This window comes from Triticum urartu, chromosome 1 (genome assembly GCF_003073215.2).
Source record: "Triticum urartu cultivar G1812 chromosome 1, Tu2.1, whole genome shotgun sequence".
In the NCBI taxonomy this organism is placed as follows: domain Eukaryota; kingdom Viridiplantae; phylum Streptophyta; class Magnoliopsida; order Poales; family Poaceae; genus Triticum; species Triticum urartu.
The window spans coordinates 343,029,962-343,045,099 of record NC_053022.1 but is presented as its reverse complement, the minus strand read 5'-3'; the positions used below and the strand labels follow the sequence as shown (position 1 = coordinate 343,045,099).

General features: G+C 47.1%; 1 protein-coding gene across 1 annotated transcript; it reads right to left on the bottom strand.

The window, feature by feature from the left end:
* Window positions 1–661: 661 nt before the first annotated feature.
* On the bottom strand, window positions 662–3,403 carry LOC125511022. The gene is made up of 2 exons (XM_048676309.1): window positions 3,227–3,403; window positions 662–1,947 (listed from the first exon to the last, which is right to left on the bottom strand). The coding sequence occupies exon 2, from the start codon at window positions 1,577–1,579 to the stop codon at window positions 806–808; it is 774 nt and encodes a 257-aa protein (XP_048532266.1). The 5' UTR covers window positions 1,580–1,947; window positions 3,227–3,403; the 3' UTR covers window positions 662–805.
* Between the last annotated feature and the right edge of the window lie 11,735 nt (window positions 3,404–15,138).

The following is a 15,138-nucleotide window of genomic DNA, read 5'->3' as shown; positions in this document are numbered from 1 at the left end:
CAACCTCTTGAGGGCTGGAAAAACCCTTGTGCCAAACAAGGCCCGAGTAAGAAATAAAATACCTAGTTGAGCAATTTATACTTGTTGAAGAAACCCGTTGGTGCTAATTTAGTTTATCTAGTCTTAATTTCTAATTAAGCGTGTGATGACTAATGATTAAATAGGGTATACATGCTCTTCCATTGCTCCAATTTGGTCAGAGGGACTAACGCTTGTCTGTGGTCGTCCGGCGGCGTTGCAACTCGTGTGGCAATGACGATGGTGGCAAGAAGAACAGGGTCACGGCATGTTCTTCTGTTCGACACATCCTAACCGTGAAGTCAGAGCTTCAACACGTCCTAACCGTGAAGTCGGAGTTTGTAGCGTTGCAGGCCGATGTGGTCGCAATGATGCCATCTGATGGGCAAGTCAAGCTATGCTGGTGCATCACATAGGCCGAAAGGTTCTCATGAGTTGTTCATTTGAACGGGTCTCGAGTTGCTTGCTTGGGTAGAGGTGAAATTGTAAGCAACCTTGACAGTGTGTGTGTCTTATGGGTAGCCAGGTCGGTCGAGATGCTCTATTGTGTGGGCATCTTTTAACGGTTTTTGCTCATGTTTCTAGAAATTAACCAGACAACTCTCTTGTATCTTTTTCTAGTGAATCGGAGCACCAAGGAACATGACGTAAAAAATATTGCTTTCAAAGGAGATGTGCATATCCGGTTATTCCTGTACTAGAACCCTATTATTTATTGCATCTAAAAGAAGAGCCCTCTTATTGACTAGGAACATGCTGTGAGGGGAAATTAAACGGCACGACTTGACTAATAAAGTATCTTGGCCATGCTGCATGCGCCCATACTATAACGAAATGATCTGTGCTTGATCACCTTATTAAGCCCTCTGCCACAGCGCTGAATCTCCACGCCAGTAAACATCACTAACTTGTCGACAATGGCAGTAGTGTCATGGAAACAGCACATCTGGCAGCACGTCTCCTGCGGCCTTGTTGTCATGATCGACTTGGCGACACAGAAACGACCGGCACCTAGGTGCAGGAGGTGCGATCCTAGCTCGGTACCCTCAGGGGCAGCAAATCCCTCCCACTCTTGGAGTACCACCGGCGGCGTCTGCTTTGCCGAGGCAGCACCCAGGTCTGATGCGCAGAGGACGCCACCACCCTTTGCCGAGACACCAAACCAGAGATCGTACTCCGGAACATATTCTGCAAGTCCTTTAAACGGCAGCGGCCAGGCACCAGGCTTGCTCCACTTACCGCTCACCGTGTCCAAGCAGTAGGTGCCGAGGCTCTCTGTGGATATCAAGATGCTTGAGCCATTGACCACAGTGCACGCGGTGATCACACCAGAACGGTCGACACCATAGCCAGGGGCATAGACATAAGGCGGCGGGGGGATGGAGTGCCAGAAAAAGTCCACCCCCTTGAACATTTTAGGCCTTTCGCCATACATAAGCACCTCGAAAGATTGATGTTCCATCTTTTGATCGTTCTTAGGGATCGCCTCCATGACCAACAGGTTGTCACCAACGGCGAGGGGCACTGATTTCCACTTGGCCTTTTTGAGGCTTGGCAACATGCGGACAGCTTGCAGGCCGTCACCATATAAGACGGCTCGACCTCTCTCGTCTGTGCAGACGATCTTGTTCCTGCTGCTGCCGCATGAACTCCATTACCTCCCGTCTATGCTCGGACCGAGGAGGGTGGAAAGCCATTGTTGGTGGCGGCACAGAACGGTCCTCCACCGCCGCAGCCGCAGAGTCAGGTGCACCCTTGGGGTAAAACAATTGTGACGCCTTGATGCGGTGCAGAGTGTATGAACTCCTTTTGACGTTCATGGCCGTCATGTACAGGAATTTTCGGTTCATTGTTCAAAGACAGACTTCTCTATGGATCAATTTTGCCAGTCCCTTCTTCTAATAATCGCCTAAGAGACCACACGATTATCTGAAATACAAATTACATGCGTTAAGAGAAAGAACAGTAAATTCAAATCAAAGTATAGTAAATAATATAATAGAGCAACCCTGCCAATAAACAAAAAAAAGCAGGTCAAAAAATAAATGAAAAATAAGGTCATGGCTTTAATTACCAATCATACTAGTGTCAGTCCACTAAAAAAACACCAGTTGTAAATTTGTGTTAACCTATACAGCTTCCAAATACTAGCCAGTAAGGTCCTTCTCTTTCAGTTACTATACTGGCTGCTTCACAGAACAATGACCCAAGGCTACTGACTAGCGGTAGCAGGTTTCATTACTTTTGCACAACTATACCACAAATCATACACAAGTACTATTGCTCCAACAGAAGGAAAAATACTTGGTGAAATTTCTAGGCTATTTAGCCTCTGTATATACTTTCCCTGTTATTTTAAGTAGGTGGTCACAGGTATACGGTATGGGCAAAATTCAAAACAACCTGCAGTCCCTAAGAACAAATGCAAAGGTACTGTATAAAAGTAGAAAAAATAATACTGACACTATAGTTTCTTGGCAACATCACGTGAACTAGTACTTGGATTTGTAGAATAAAACATACACATGAGATTATAAAAGGCTCTACGCCTTAATTTGATATGCAGCAGGCTTCTCTAACCTTAACCTGTACCCTCAACTAAATCACTGATGGATGGATCAAATCTATACTAGTAGAACATTTAATACTGAAGCAAAGTAGCCATGTGCTAGTGCTAACCACCTTCCAGGCTTGCTCAATTTCTTGCTGGAAATTAAAGAAGCGAGGGCTCCAAGGCCAGCTAGAAGGAAGCAAAGCATTCGTAGGAGCAGCGCCTCTCGCACTTTGGGGATGGTGCGGCAAGTACCCACAAGGCGGCGACGACGACCCTCGATGTGATACGGGGACGGGGACACGGCAATTTATAGAAACAGCAATATGACGGGTATATATATGAATAATTAATAGAATATCATGTAATAAGTCCAAAGAATAACTGATTGTGTGACATGATTTCCAACTACAGCCCCATTTGTTGCATCCATGCCTCTTTTCCAACTACAGCCCACAGATGCCATGTATGTATGTCACTGCCTAGCCGGAACAACAGCAACAGCAGCAGGTGAGCAGGAGCAAGCAACAACAGTATACTGTACGAAGCGAAGCAGCAGCAAGCCAGCACCCAGCGCCACTAGAGGAGGACGACAGGCAGGAGGCAACAGCATGGGAGCACCGAAGGAGAGCAGGGACTTGAGAAAGAAGAAGTTACCGTGCTGGCGGCAGGCGGCTACAGTCTACAGGAGGCGGCAAGGTGATTCCAGGCGGCGGCGGCGCCGTCACGCGGTCGCTCGATCGAATCCCATGTCCTATGCAATGGAGCGAACTGAGAAAGACCGATGGCTGCTAGGGTTAGGAGGTGGGCTTCTATTGGGCTCGCTGCGCTCCCGTGTCGCCGGCATCCTGGCGGCGCGTCAGCTCTTTTTTTTTAATCAAATCAGAAAAACAGGATACTCTGGTGACACGTGTACCGGCCACGTATCCTGCGTACGCGGACACGGCACATGTGCACATATCAAGCAGCCGCCGCCGCTACAATAAACATTAGATCGTTTTCATCCTGTCCCTGGCGGCTGGAACCCTAGCCGCCGTCAGGAAAGGCTAATCTTTCAGTGTCGTCCTCCGGCGGCTCCCCTCCACCGACGATTTTGGTCATCGATGAGGAGGAGGGTCGCCGGATCCATGCGTGTGGATCGTTTTTACTCCCTCATAGTCTAGGTTTTTAGGTTGCTCATTGTCTTTACTTCGATGGCGACGATGACGGTGCTGAATAAAGATTCTTCCGATCCTTCCCTGATGAGGCCATCGGTCTTATGGTTGGGGATGGATTTAAAAACCAGTCTATTCAAGTAAGGATGGTGTGGCGGCGGTGGCATCCTCGTGGTGGACCTGTGTCCTCGGGCTCCGCCGTTGCGACGGCGTTTGCTCCAGCGTCGGCACGGAGCTTGGGGGGTAGTCCAGGAGCGGATGCGGATTGTGGTCTGCATCAACGACATCTGGAAGACGGAACATGTGTTGAGTTCGTGATTCGTGAATGGCAGCTATGGTTTCCTTCTGCGGCGTCTTAGTCGCAGTGGGATGTCAGATCTAGAGTTCGATGGCGTGTCCGGGGTGTTGTCCCGGTCTGATTCGTTCAACGGTAAGGGCTTCACTTTTGGTGAGCCACCTTGGAGGTCCGCAAAGCTGCATATCAGCGATGGAGCCGCGTCGAGCTCGGGTGAGGAGGTGATTCGTCATTCTTTTCTTCGGTGGCTGCTGTTGTGGTGCCGGAGGCAGGTGATCGACGTTGGTGTAAAGCTTAGAGATGTTCTGTCATCTTTTTAGTTTTGTCATGTCGGTCTTTACGTGACTTGTATTTTAATCTTTATGATAGAAATGAGACATGTATTACCATGCAAAAAAACATGTGCGCGTATCAATGCTTCGGAGAAGAACCGAGGAAGAGATATAAGCTACTACTCCTACCTGAGGCTGAGTATGGCTGCGCCAATGGACCGCGCGTGGCCCGCTGGCAGAGCCAGGAATTTGCTCGTGGTATTCTTTTAAATTTTATTTTTTGCCAAAGTAATATAATAGAACAACAAATCTGCAGTAAAATGGCGAAATCAATGACTCAATGATCATGCATCGATAATAGTAACAAAATATCATTGTGGCAATATCTCTAACAATTAAGAAAGATTACAAACAACAAAGGATATTGCCAGTGAGCAACCTATAGGCAATGTGGCAGTGACAAACAATTACAATTTACAACGTGACAATGGCAGTGTTTCACTCTTTCAGACTACAACCTATAGCTACAATTAGTGGAAGTGACAAACAATTACTTCCTCCGTAAACTAATATAAGAATGTTTAGATTACTAAAATAGTGATCTAAACGCTCTTATATTAGTTTACAGAGGGAGTACAATTTACAACGTGGCAGTGGAGTGTTTCACTGTTTCAGACTACAACTATAGCTACAATTAGTGGCAGTGACAAACAATTACTCCCTTAGTCCCAAAATATAAGAACGTTTTTGAAACTAGTCTAATGTCAAAAACATTCTTATATTTTGGGACGGAGGGAGTACAATTTACAAGAACTTCTATTAGTGGCAATGTGGCATGGCAGTGGCAGTTTGCAAAAAAAAAACCAGATTTGTTGAAAAAACAGAGGAATACTACCTTGGTGGTTCCGTGATTGGTGTGGATGGACGACAGACTGACGCGGCGACGCCTGACGGCGACGAACGCCGGAGGTAAAGGGCGCCCGGAGCAGTGGCGGTGCAAGGGGGAGGCTCGCAGCCCACTGCCGCAACCCCTCACGAACTGCGGAGGACGGAGGCGGAGGGGAAGGCCAGAGCCCAGAGGGTAGGGGAGGGCCGGAGGACAGGGAGAGGGGCAGGGGCAGGGGGCTGGAATCGCTTGCCGTCGCCGGCGCCGTCAGCTAGGTTTGGGGACTCGATCGAGGGAGGGAGAGCGCGAGACGGAGACCTGCTTTTTTTTTGAGTAACAGACGGAGATCTGCTAATCTATAGTGGGCTCCATCAATACATGTATAGTCAAATTTTTTTGGGCCAAATTCTTTGGTATTCCATAGAATACCCATGAATACCCCAGCGCGGTTCGGCTCCTATACAGTCCAGTAATTACTGTACAGGTACTGTAGCTATCAAAACCCGCCGTCCGTTTCAATTTAATGACTTTTCTTCCTTTTCTCACCCTTTGCAGTAGTGGAGGCTCCTTCAGAGCATCTCCAGCCGTTGAACCTCAGGAGGCTTTTTTTTCGCCGTTTGGAGGGCTGCCGGCGAAAAATTTGTCCTGAGGGTGAAAATGTTTTCAGCCGTGTTCACCCCCAAGCCATGCCCAGACCGCGCCCGCCTCAGGCCACGGCCGGCCCGGCCTCGCCGCCGAGCTCGCTCCTCCGTATGAGGGTTCGCTGGCCACCTTCATCCCTGTGCGTACAAGTACTCGTGCCCAGCTAGCTAGCTAGCAAAGCAGAGCCAATCGATTCGGCTGTGTGTGTGCTTGCTAGCTAGCTAGCTTGGCTCGTTTGAGCACAGGCGGCCAGCCACACCTGTGGCGTCCACGCGAACGGCCGGTCACCTCGAGCATGCTCCGACCGCGCCTCTTCGTTTCTCCATCGCGCGCCCTGCATCTTCGGTCCCGGCGTCGGCGCGCCCGCTTCGCTGCGGTCGCTTCGTCCCGCGCCTACATCGACCCCGACTCCGCGCAGGTCTGCACCGCCCCGCTCGGCCTCCGCTCCTGCGTCGGCCGGCTTCGCCCGCGCCTCGGCCGTCTTCGCACTGGCCCGGCCTCCGCCCGAGCCCCCGGCGCCCAGCCACGCCGTCTCGCGCGCCCGCGTCCGGCCCTGCTCCCGAGCCGGTTGCTGCTCCGTGGTCGGCAGGAGGCTCCGCCGACGCGCCCGCATCATCTCGGGCCGGCTGCGCCCCGGTCCTTCGTCGCCGGGTCCCCCGCACCTCCGGCTACCTGGCCCCGTGCCGCGTTGCATCGCACGCGGCTCCACTCGTCCTCGCCCGAGCTCGCCCTGTCGCTGGCTTGCCGGCCGCCTCCCCCGGACGGCTATGAGGCGCTGGAGAGGGATTCGGGGCTGGCCTTCGCCTCGAGCACGCCGGACGCCGACCACGCCCGCCCGAGCTGGACACCGGACTCCTCCAGCGCCGCTCCGCCCCGCGCCGATGCGCTCCACGCTCGAGAGAGAGAGGAGGGGGGCAGGCGAGAAGAAAGAGGAAGAGAGAGGAGATAGGTTGTGGGAGGCCAACAGTGGGCCAACCGCAAGAAAAAGGTATCGCCGGCACGCCCAGCTGCTTCTCGGTGGGCTGGGTTTGGGGTGGTACTGCCAGCGTCAATTTTCTCTAAATCCGGCAAAAAGTGTGGCTTTGAGGGCGCGAGTGGAAGGATATTTTACTGTCGGCGCCCAAAAAATGGCCGTGGGAGGCGTTTTGGGAGGCCGGCTGGAGATGCTCTAAAGACTGCGACCATGGCGGTCGACGGAAGCGCACCGATAAGAATCGACCACCACATAGCCTTACTAGCTGGTGCGTTTGCGTAGTTGCCCTTGCCGTGGCTCGGGTCGCCGGATGGGTAGCAGTCGAAGACAAGCGCGCATGTATAGAAGATGATGCTGGCGAAGAGCAGCACCATGATCGAGCGGACCATGGACCATGGGCGGAGCGTACACGATCGTCGGCGTCCCGTACACGGGCAAAATGGGCGTAATGTACATGAGCGTGGGCGTCCGCATGTACTCCGGCGCCTCAGTCTGGTGTCGGCGTCCCGTACTCCGGCAACGGTTTCATGTGTCGGTGCATGAAGAAAGGTTTCCTCGCGAGCACCTAGACGCCATCAACATCCGCCACGTCCTCGACAACGGCAGCAAAGGCGCCCTCGCCTTCGGACAGCAGCGGCACGATCCTTGACTACTCCTACCCTTGGCACGACGCGCTGCTCGCCGCGCTCTGGAGTGTGCGAAGCACTTGGCAGCGCCATGCAGGCCGGACAGGAGGATGGTAGTACTCCGGCATTGACATCCCGTAGTGCAGCACACTAGATCCGATCATCAGAGTGGTGATGCATGCTGGCCATCCATACTCTTCCAACAAACAACACATAATCAACCGAATTATTTCAACCACACACCAAGGCAGTAAGGCTATGTGGCGGCCGGTTCTTACCGGTGCACTTCTGCCGGCCGCCTTGGTCGTGGTCTTTAAGAGTCTCCCCTGCTGCAAAGGGTGAGAGACGGAAGGAGAGCCGTGGGATTTTAGCGAACGGTGGATTTGGACAGCTACAGTACTTATACAGTAATTACTAGACTTCAGAGGAGCCGAACCACCCCAGCACCGCCACGCTCGGTCGCGAAAGAGTCCTTTCGCTGCCTGAGTACTTCGGAAAATGCCATTTGCCGCTCATTGCCTCAAACTGTCGGCGCTTTGCATAGGTGAGCGACCGAGCAGCGATGCAACGGCCGGCCCGTTTAACCGTTTCAACGCCCCCGATTCTGGGAACCTTCTAGAGGTTCCCAGCTAATTTTTTCTGGTTTTGGGAAACTTCTAGAAGGTTCATTGAAACGGATTTTTCTTTATTCTGTTATTATATTTTCTTTTCTCTCATTTTCATATTTTTCTTTTTTTCTTTTGTTTCTTTATTCTGGTTTTTCTATTTTCTTTTTTCTTTTCTTTTCTCTCATTTTCCTTTTCCTTTTTTTCTTTTGTTTCTATTTAATTTTTTATTAATTTAAAATTTGTGCACAATTCAAAAAAAACACGGTTTCGAAGTTTGTGCACAATTCGAAAAATGTTCATGGTTTCAAAATTTGTTCACAATTCAAAAAAAATTACAGGTTTAATATTTGTTCACAATTTGAAAAATGTTCGAAATTTTATAATTTTGTTCACGAATTTTGAAATTTCATCATATTTGAAAATTTGTTCACAATTCAAAAAATGTTCGCAGTTTAATGAAAAAATGTTCACATTTTTATAGTTTTATTCATGAATTTGAAATTTGTTCATGTTCCAAAATTTGGTCACAATTTAAAAATGTTCACGGTTTTCAAAAAAATTTCGCAGATTCAAAAAATGTTCGCAATGTTCTAATTTTGTTCACGAAGTTGAAATTTATTCATGTTTTAAAATTTGTTCGCAATTAGAAAAAATTACGCTTTCAAAATTTGTTCAGAATTCGAAAATGTCGAATTTCATAATTTTGTTCACGATTCTAAAATTTGTTTATGTTTCAAAATTTGTTCACAATTCGAAAAATGTTCGCAGTTTCAAAATTTGTTCGCAGATTCGAAAAATGTTCGCTGGTTTATAATTTTGTTCACGAATTTGAAATTTATTCATGTTTCTAAAAAAATTCACAATTCTGTACATTTACATCTTGCCGTTCTAGTTTGTTTATTTATGATCCACGTTGCATACCAAGCATAGAACCTTGTCTGGCGGAGTGGCTAGGTCATCAGGCGCATCGCTGTGTCGGTTCGAGTACGAATCCCAAGCTAGACAAATAGAAATCGCCTAAAAAGGACAATTTGCTGGGCTGGGTGAACGTTTGACATGGGCCAAGTGATCGTTGGTCATGTGCTAGTCACAAGCAGTTCCCTCAAAAAAAATCTCAAAAAAAAGTATAGCATTAGTACATTTGTTTTTTTAAGGAAAAGCCTCATGGCACTTTATTCATCTCATGGCAAGGTTATATCAAAGAGTACACGCGATAACAAGAAGTTTGGGGCTTCCTCTGCCCATTCATACGTACTACCTTGCTCATGGCTATACCTAGCTAAAAAATGTGCCAGCTTATTAGCTTTCTGCAGGCAATGCTGAAAGGAAATGGAAGGGATTTCATGAGCATTAGCGCATTTGTTTATAGAAGAATTGGGAGAGACCAAGGAGCCGGGACAAACTCAGGGAAGGCGATCATCCCATACAGTTGAGAGTAAGACATGGGTTCCGCCGCCTATAGAAAAGTTTAAAATTAATGTCGATGCAACAGTTATGCATGGATCCAGAACAACAACAGCGGTCTGTAGGGATGATACAGGCACATCTCAAATACATCTCCAGACATTGATTAACTCGCTCTGTTTGCCCATCTGTCTGGGGATGATATGGTGCTCATTTGCAACTTAGTACCCCACACCCTGAAGAGCTCCTTCCAGAAGGCACTAGTGAATATTTTGTTAGGCACTGGCAAAGGTTGCAACAGTCCTGGCACTTGATATGTTCATTCTGCATCATGCTTTTATATCGATATTTATTGCATTATGGGCTGTTATTACACATTATGTCACAATACTTATACCCATTTTCTTTTATTTTACAAGGTTTACATAAAGAGGGAGAATGCCGGCAGCTGGGATTCTGGACAGGAAAAGGAGCAAATATTAGAGACCTATTCTGCACAGCTTCAAAAGTCCTGAAACTCCACGGAAGACATTTTCAGAATATATAAAAAATACTGAGCGCAAGAAGTTCACCGGGGGGAAACACCCTGCCCACGAGGGTGGGGGCGCGCCCTACCCCCTGGGCGCGCCACCCTACCCCATGGGCCCCCTGGTGGCCCTCCGATGGCCATCTTCTGCTATATAGAGTCTATCGATGAGGAAAAAATCATAAGCCATCTTTCCGGACGAGACTCCGCCGCCACGAGGCGGAACCAATCTAGGGCTCTGGCGGAGCTGTTCTGCCAGGAAAACTTCCCTCCGGGATAGGGAAATCATCGTCATCGTCATCACCAACGCTCCTCTCATTGGGAGAGGGCAATCTCCATCAACATCTTCACCAGCACCATCTCCTCTCAAAACCCCAGTTCATCTCTTATATCCAATTCTTGTCTCCAAGTCTGGGATTGGTACCTGTGGGTTGCTAGTAGTGTTAATTACTCTTTGTAGTTGATGCTAGTTGGTTTACTTGGTGGAAAATCATATGTTCAGATCCTAAATGCATATTAATACCCCTCTGATTATGAATATGAATGTGCTTTGTGAGTAGTTACGTTTGTTCCTGAGGACATGGGAGAAGTCTTGCTATTAGTAGTCATGTGAATTTGATATTCGTTCGATATTTTGATGAGATGTATGTTGTCTCTCCTCTAGTAGTGTTATGTGAACATCGACTACATGACACTTCACCATTATTTGGGCCTAGAGGAAGGCTTCGATTTGCAAAAAAAATCAACTAAATCAGAGTTACAAAACTCAAGTTATGTTCAAAAGAAGTTTGAATATGAATCTGAACAAAATTCGGAATTTAGAAATTTTAAAAAATTGATGTGACAGGTTCACTGGATAGGTGAAAACAAGAGGAAGCTATAGGCGCTAGTTTCATCTAATTTGAATAAATGAGTAAAAAGTTATGGCTATTTAAAAAATCAGGGCCAATCTGTTTTATGAAAGAAAAATAGCTACGACTAAGGTTTAATGTATAAATATGTAGACTAATTGATAATCTAATTATTATATCGTATTAGTCTAGAAATAATAAACTACTGAAGTATAAAAAAATAAAGAAAAATATTTTTATAAGGTAGAGAAAAAGACGACTTTGAATAGAAAAGACAATTTACAGAAGCCGCGCCAGAGGAGAGAAATATCTTTTTCTTGAATGAATCTAGTCAAACCAAAATATTGATTTAATCTGAATCGGATGATTTTTCAGACTCTATGAGTCTATATTTATCGATGAAAAAAAAGTTTAAAAATCAAAAGCTAGGCGATGTGGGACTAAACGTGGATGAAAATATACGAAACAGAGAAGAAAAAGGCTAACGCCTCGTACGGGCCTAAAGGCCTCGGCCGGCCGCGCGCCGTACACGGGCTGCATTTTTTTCCGAAGTCTATTTCTTTTCTGAAATTTGTTTCAGAAAAATACTAAACATTAACGAAAATAAAATAGAAAAATAGAAAAGAAGTCAAAAGAAAAACGGGCCGGTCTACTGCTATGCTACGCATATGGACGGCGGTTAGTTCCATGCGCACTTGTAGATTTTTTTCTTTTTTTATATAGAAACAAAAAAAATTGGATAACGATAATAAAATAAAATTATATATGGACATATTATATATCAGAATTTTCAGAAAAAGATTTTCTACAATATGAACATTTCTCTTGTTCCAAGTAAAATTCACAAAAATTCAAATAATTCAAACAACGCTACTTCTACAACAAAACCCAATATAAATCATTTTAGAAATACCAAAATGATTTTAAAATTATTTCTCTCCAATTTTTTGATGTAGGGAATCATTTTACCCTATTTTACATTTATGTTATTTTTGGACAAAAATAATTTGAATAAAACCCAAATAACTCCAAATTGGAAATAATTTCAAACGGACTTTAAATTTGATCCTTTTAAACTTCTAACTCGTATTTCATATATTTTGAAGAAGTCATTTTATCTTCTCTCATAAAAATCATTGAGTTGCTTAAAGTTTCTAAATTTAAAATATTTCCAAATAAATTTCAAATCTTTTCAAAAAAACCCTTTTTATTTAATTAAATGGAAGAAGTCATATCATCTTCTCTCGAGGGTTTTGTATTTGAAAAGAATTTGCATTCAGGAGATCAAAATGCAAAAAGGTGAAAGTTTGGGAAAGTCCTTTTATTCCCTCTCATTTAACTTTCAAAAAGTTTCGAATTTCACTCAATCAATCACACAACAATCAAACAAACAATCAATCTATCTATTTATTATAACATTCCAAAATTTAGAATTTTGAGATGTTACAAACCTACCATCCTTAAAATGAACCTCATCCTCGAGATTCGGAGAGGCTAACGAGAAAAAGGTTAGGGCTTGGGGGTCTCGTCAAAATCCATCAATTATCGCAGGAGGGGGTCTGGGGTGCTGCCACCCTTAGAAGCATGGTTACGGTTCCATCAAAACTCATATACTTCATCCATATTGTTAACAGTGCCGGTCTTCTCAGATCTTCAGGATAATTTCTTATCTGGGCTCTTTCGGTAGTGGCATAACCTTTTCCTCAATTCTTCTGTCTTTCATCTTGGTAAGGTTCTTCTGTGACTGGATCTTCTTAGCTGACGGGTCTGGTGCCAATACTAAACAACTATCGATATCTCATGGTGGTCAACCATTTATGGCTTCTCCGGCAGGAAATGGGTCTAGGCTTCATTCTCACCATATGTCCTATGATTGGCAACAACTGCCTTGTACAAGTTGTAACACCCCGGTGTAATGTTGCTACAGTAACCCCTGGGGTTAAGTTAATCTTTTGCTAAACATGTGCCTGATCATTATTGTCTCATGTTCTTTCAAATTCCAGTTGAATTCAAATTCAAATTTTGTGTGAAATTCAAAATGCTCAGACATGAAAAGTAAAATGTTCATCATGTGGCAATTATTCTTTTGACAATATTGGTGGTGGTCCAACTTTTTTTGCAAATTGTTAAACTGGCCTAAAATAGCTATAACATAAAGTTGTTAAAAGAAAAGCAAAAGTTAAAACAAAAGCAAAAAAAAGGAAAAGGGCCAGAGCCCCTGGCCTCCCATTGGGCCTCGGCCCACTTCAGCCAGGCCGGCCCACCTCTTCCTTCTTATCCACACCCCGACCAGAACCCTAGCCCATAACCCCCCACTCCTCCCACGATTCCCCCCACGTCTCTCGCTCCCTCTGCCCCTCCCCCGATCCAGATTGGGGGCACCGGCCCCGCGACCCTGGCGCGCCCCGACCACTTCGCCCCCGCTGCAGTGCGCCGTCCGCCGCCACAGCGACCGCGCCGCCCCGCCGCCGACGCCTCGCCTCCATGGAGCTCCGCCTCGCTGGATGCCCTCGCCACCTCGACGCGCCAACCCCGTCGCCAGATTGCCTTCATTCCCGTCGCCGGAACGTCCCCGTCCTCCTCCCCACCGGCGCCATCGCGCCTTCGCCGCCGTACCCCTGCAACGGGGTGAGCCCTCCTTTCCCCCCTCGTTCCGCATCGGCGTTGGCTAAATGCCATCGTCGCGCCCTGATCGCGCACCCGTTGCACCGCTCGCGGCCATCACCGCCGCCGCCGCGACCGGGCGCTGCCTGCAGCCGCGTCGGACCTCCCCCGCTCGCGCATCCGAGCCCCGCCCCGCGGCTCTGCTTCGCCAGCGCCGCCGCCCGTGCAGACCTGCCGCTGCCGCCGCTCGTCCTCCGCCGCCTGCTGCCCCACACTGCGGCTGCCCCTGCGCCCGCCACCGCCTGCCGCGGGGCGACCGGCGAGCCCCGCGGTGACCACGCCGTCGCCTTGGTCCACCCTGCCCGGCTCTAGCACCCTCACGCCTGAGGCCATGCGGGCGGGCGCCCGCACCCATTTCGCCCGGTTGCCTCCTGGGCCACTGTCGGGTGGGGCCCGATGCCCCTGGGCCACTGACGTAGGGGCCCCACACCCTCCCTAAAACGAAAATTAAAAAACAAATGAAAATGTAATTAATAAAAATATTAATTAACTAATTAATTAATTAATTAGTAAGTTAATTAAGTTAATTAATCATGTTTAAATTAATCTAATTATTTAGTTAATTTAATTAAACAGTAATTAATAGCTAAACGCTAATTAAACTAAACAGTGTATGACATGCGGGACCCACACGTAGTTGACCGAGTCAACTGCACAGTTGACTGCTGACGTCATCATGATGTCATGTTGACGTCATCTTTTACTATTCTGGATAATGTTAAAATAAGTAATTAAATTCCAGAATTAATAACAAACTTTAGAAAACCATATTAAATGAACCGTAGCTCGGATCAAAAAACTTTATACATGAAAGTTGCTCAGAAAAACGAGGCGAACCCGAATACGCTACCCACATACCTGTCAGATGCCCCTAATTATCTGAACATGGAACTTCCCCCCCTCCGGTCATCTGTCTGACACAGGTCCGGGATCGGGAATACATTCCCGGTTGAATTCCCCCTCCACCTATATTGTGTAGCCTTACGTTAGGTCACACCCGACACAACATACTGCCACGTTACGCTTTGTGATGCTATGTTTGCTTTATATTTACTGTTTCTTCCCCCTCTTCTCTCCGGTAGACCTCGAGACCGATGCTGATGCCCCTGTGATCGACTACGTCGACGACGACCCCTCCTTGCCAGAGCAACCAGGCAAGCCCCCCCTTTGATCATCCCGATATCGCCCATTCCATTCTCTCGTGCTTGCACTAGATTTTGCTACTGTAATTGTTTGCTCCTATTCTGCTGCATAGCCTGTTTATTGTAACATGCTATTGTTACCTACCTACTTATCATAAACTGCTTAGTATAGGTTGGTTAGTGATCCATCAGTGACCCCCACCTTGTCCCAGTTGCCCCGCTTTATGTTCGATGACTCAATCAACGTGATCGACGTCCAGGCCCCGACACCGCACATCACCCCCCTAGTTGAACGACTCTGCAGAGTTACCATCGAGTGCCGAGGGTGGAACCTGTTACATCACTCCTGATGAGACCTCTGTAGTGTAGCTAATCGGTCGTGGTCATAGAGGGTGATTTCCTCCTTAACCACTTCTGATACGGCTCTGTCGTGCAACCCCTCAAGTGTGAACCTCGAGGGTGGTTCCTCTTATGTTCACCTTGATGATTACATCGAGTGGAATTTACCGGGGGTGATTCCTCGGGT

Excerpts from the sequence above, each read along its gene's own strand:
- LOC125511022 (XM_048676309.1), bottom strand. The coding sequence starts at position 1,579 with ATGTTGCCAAGCCTCAAAAAGGCCAAGTGGAAATCAGTGCCCCTCGCC.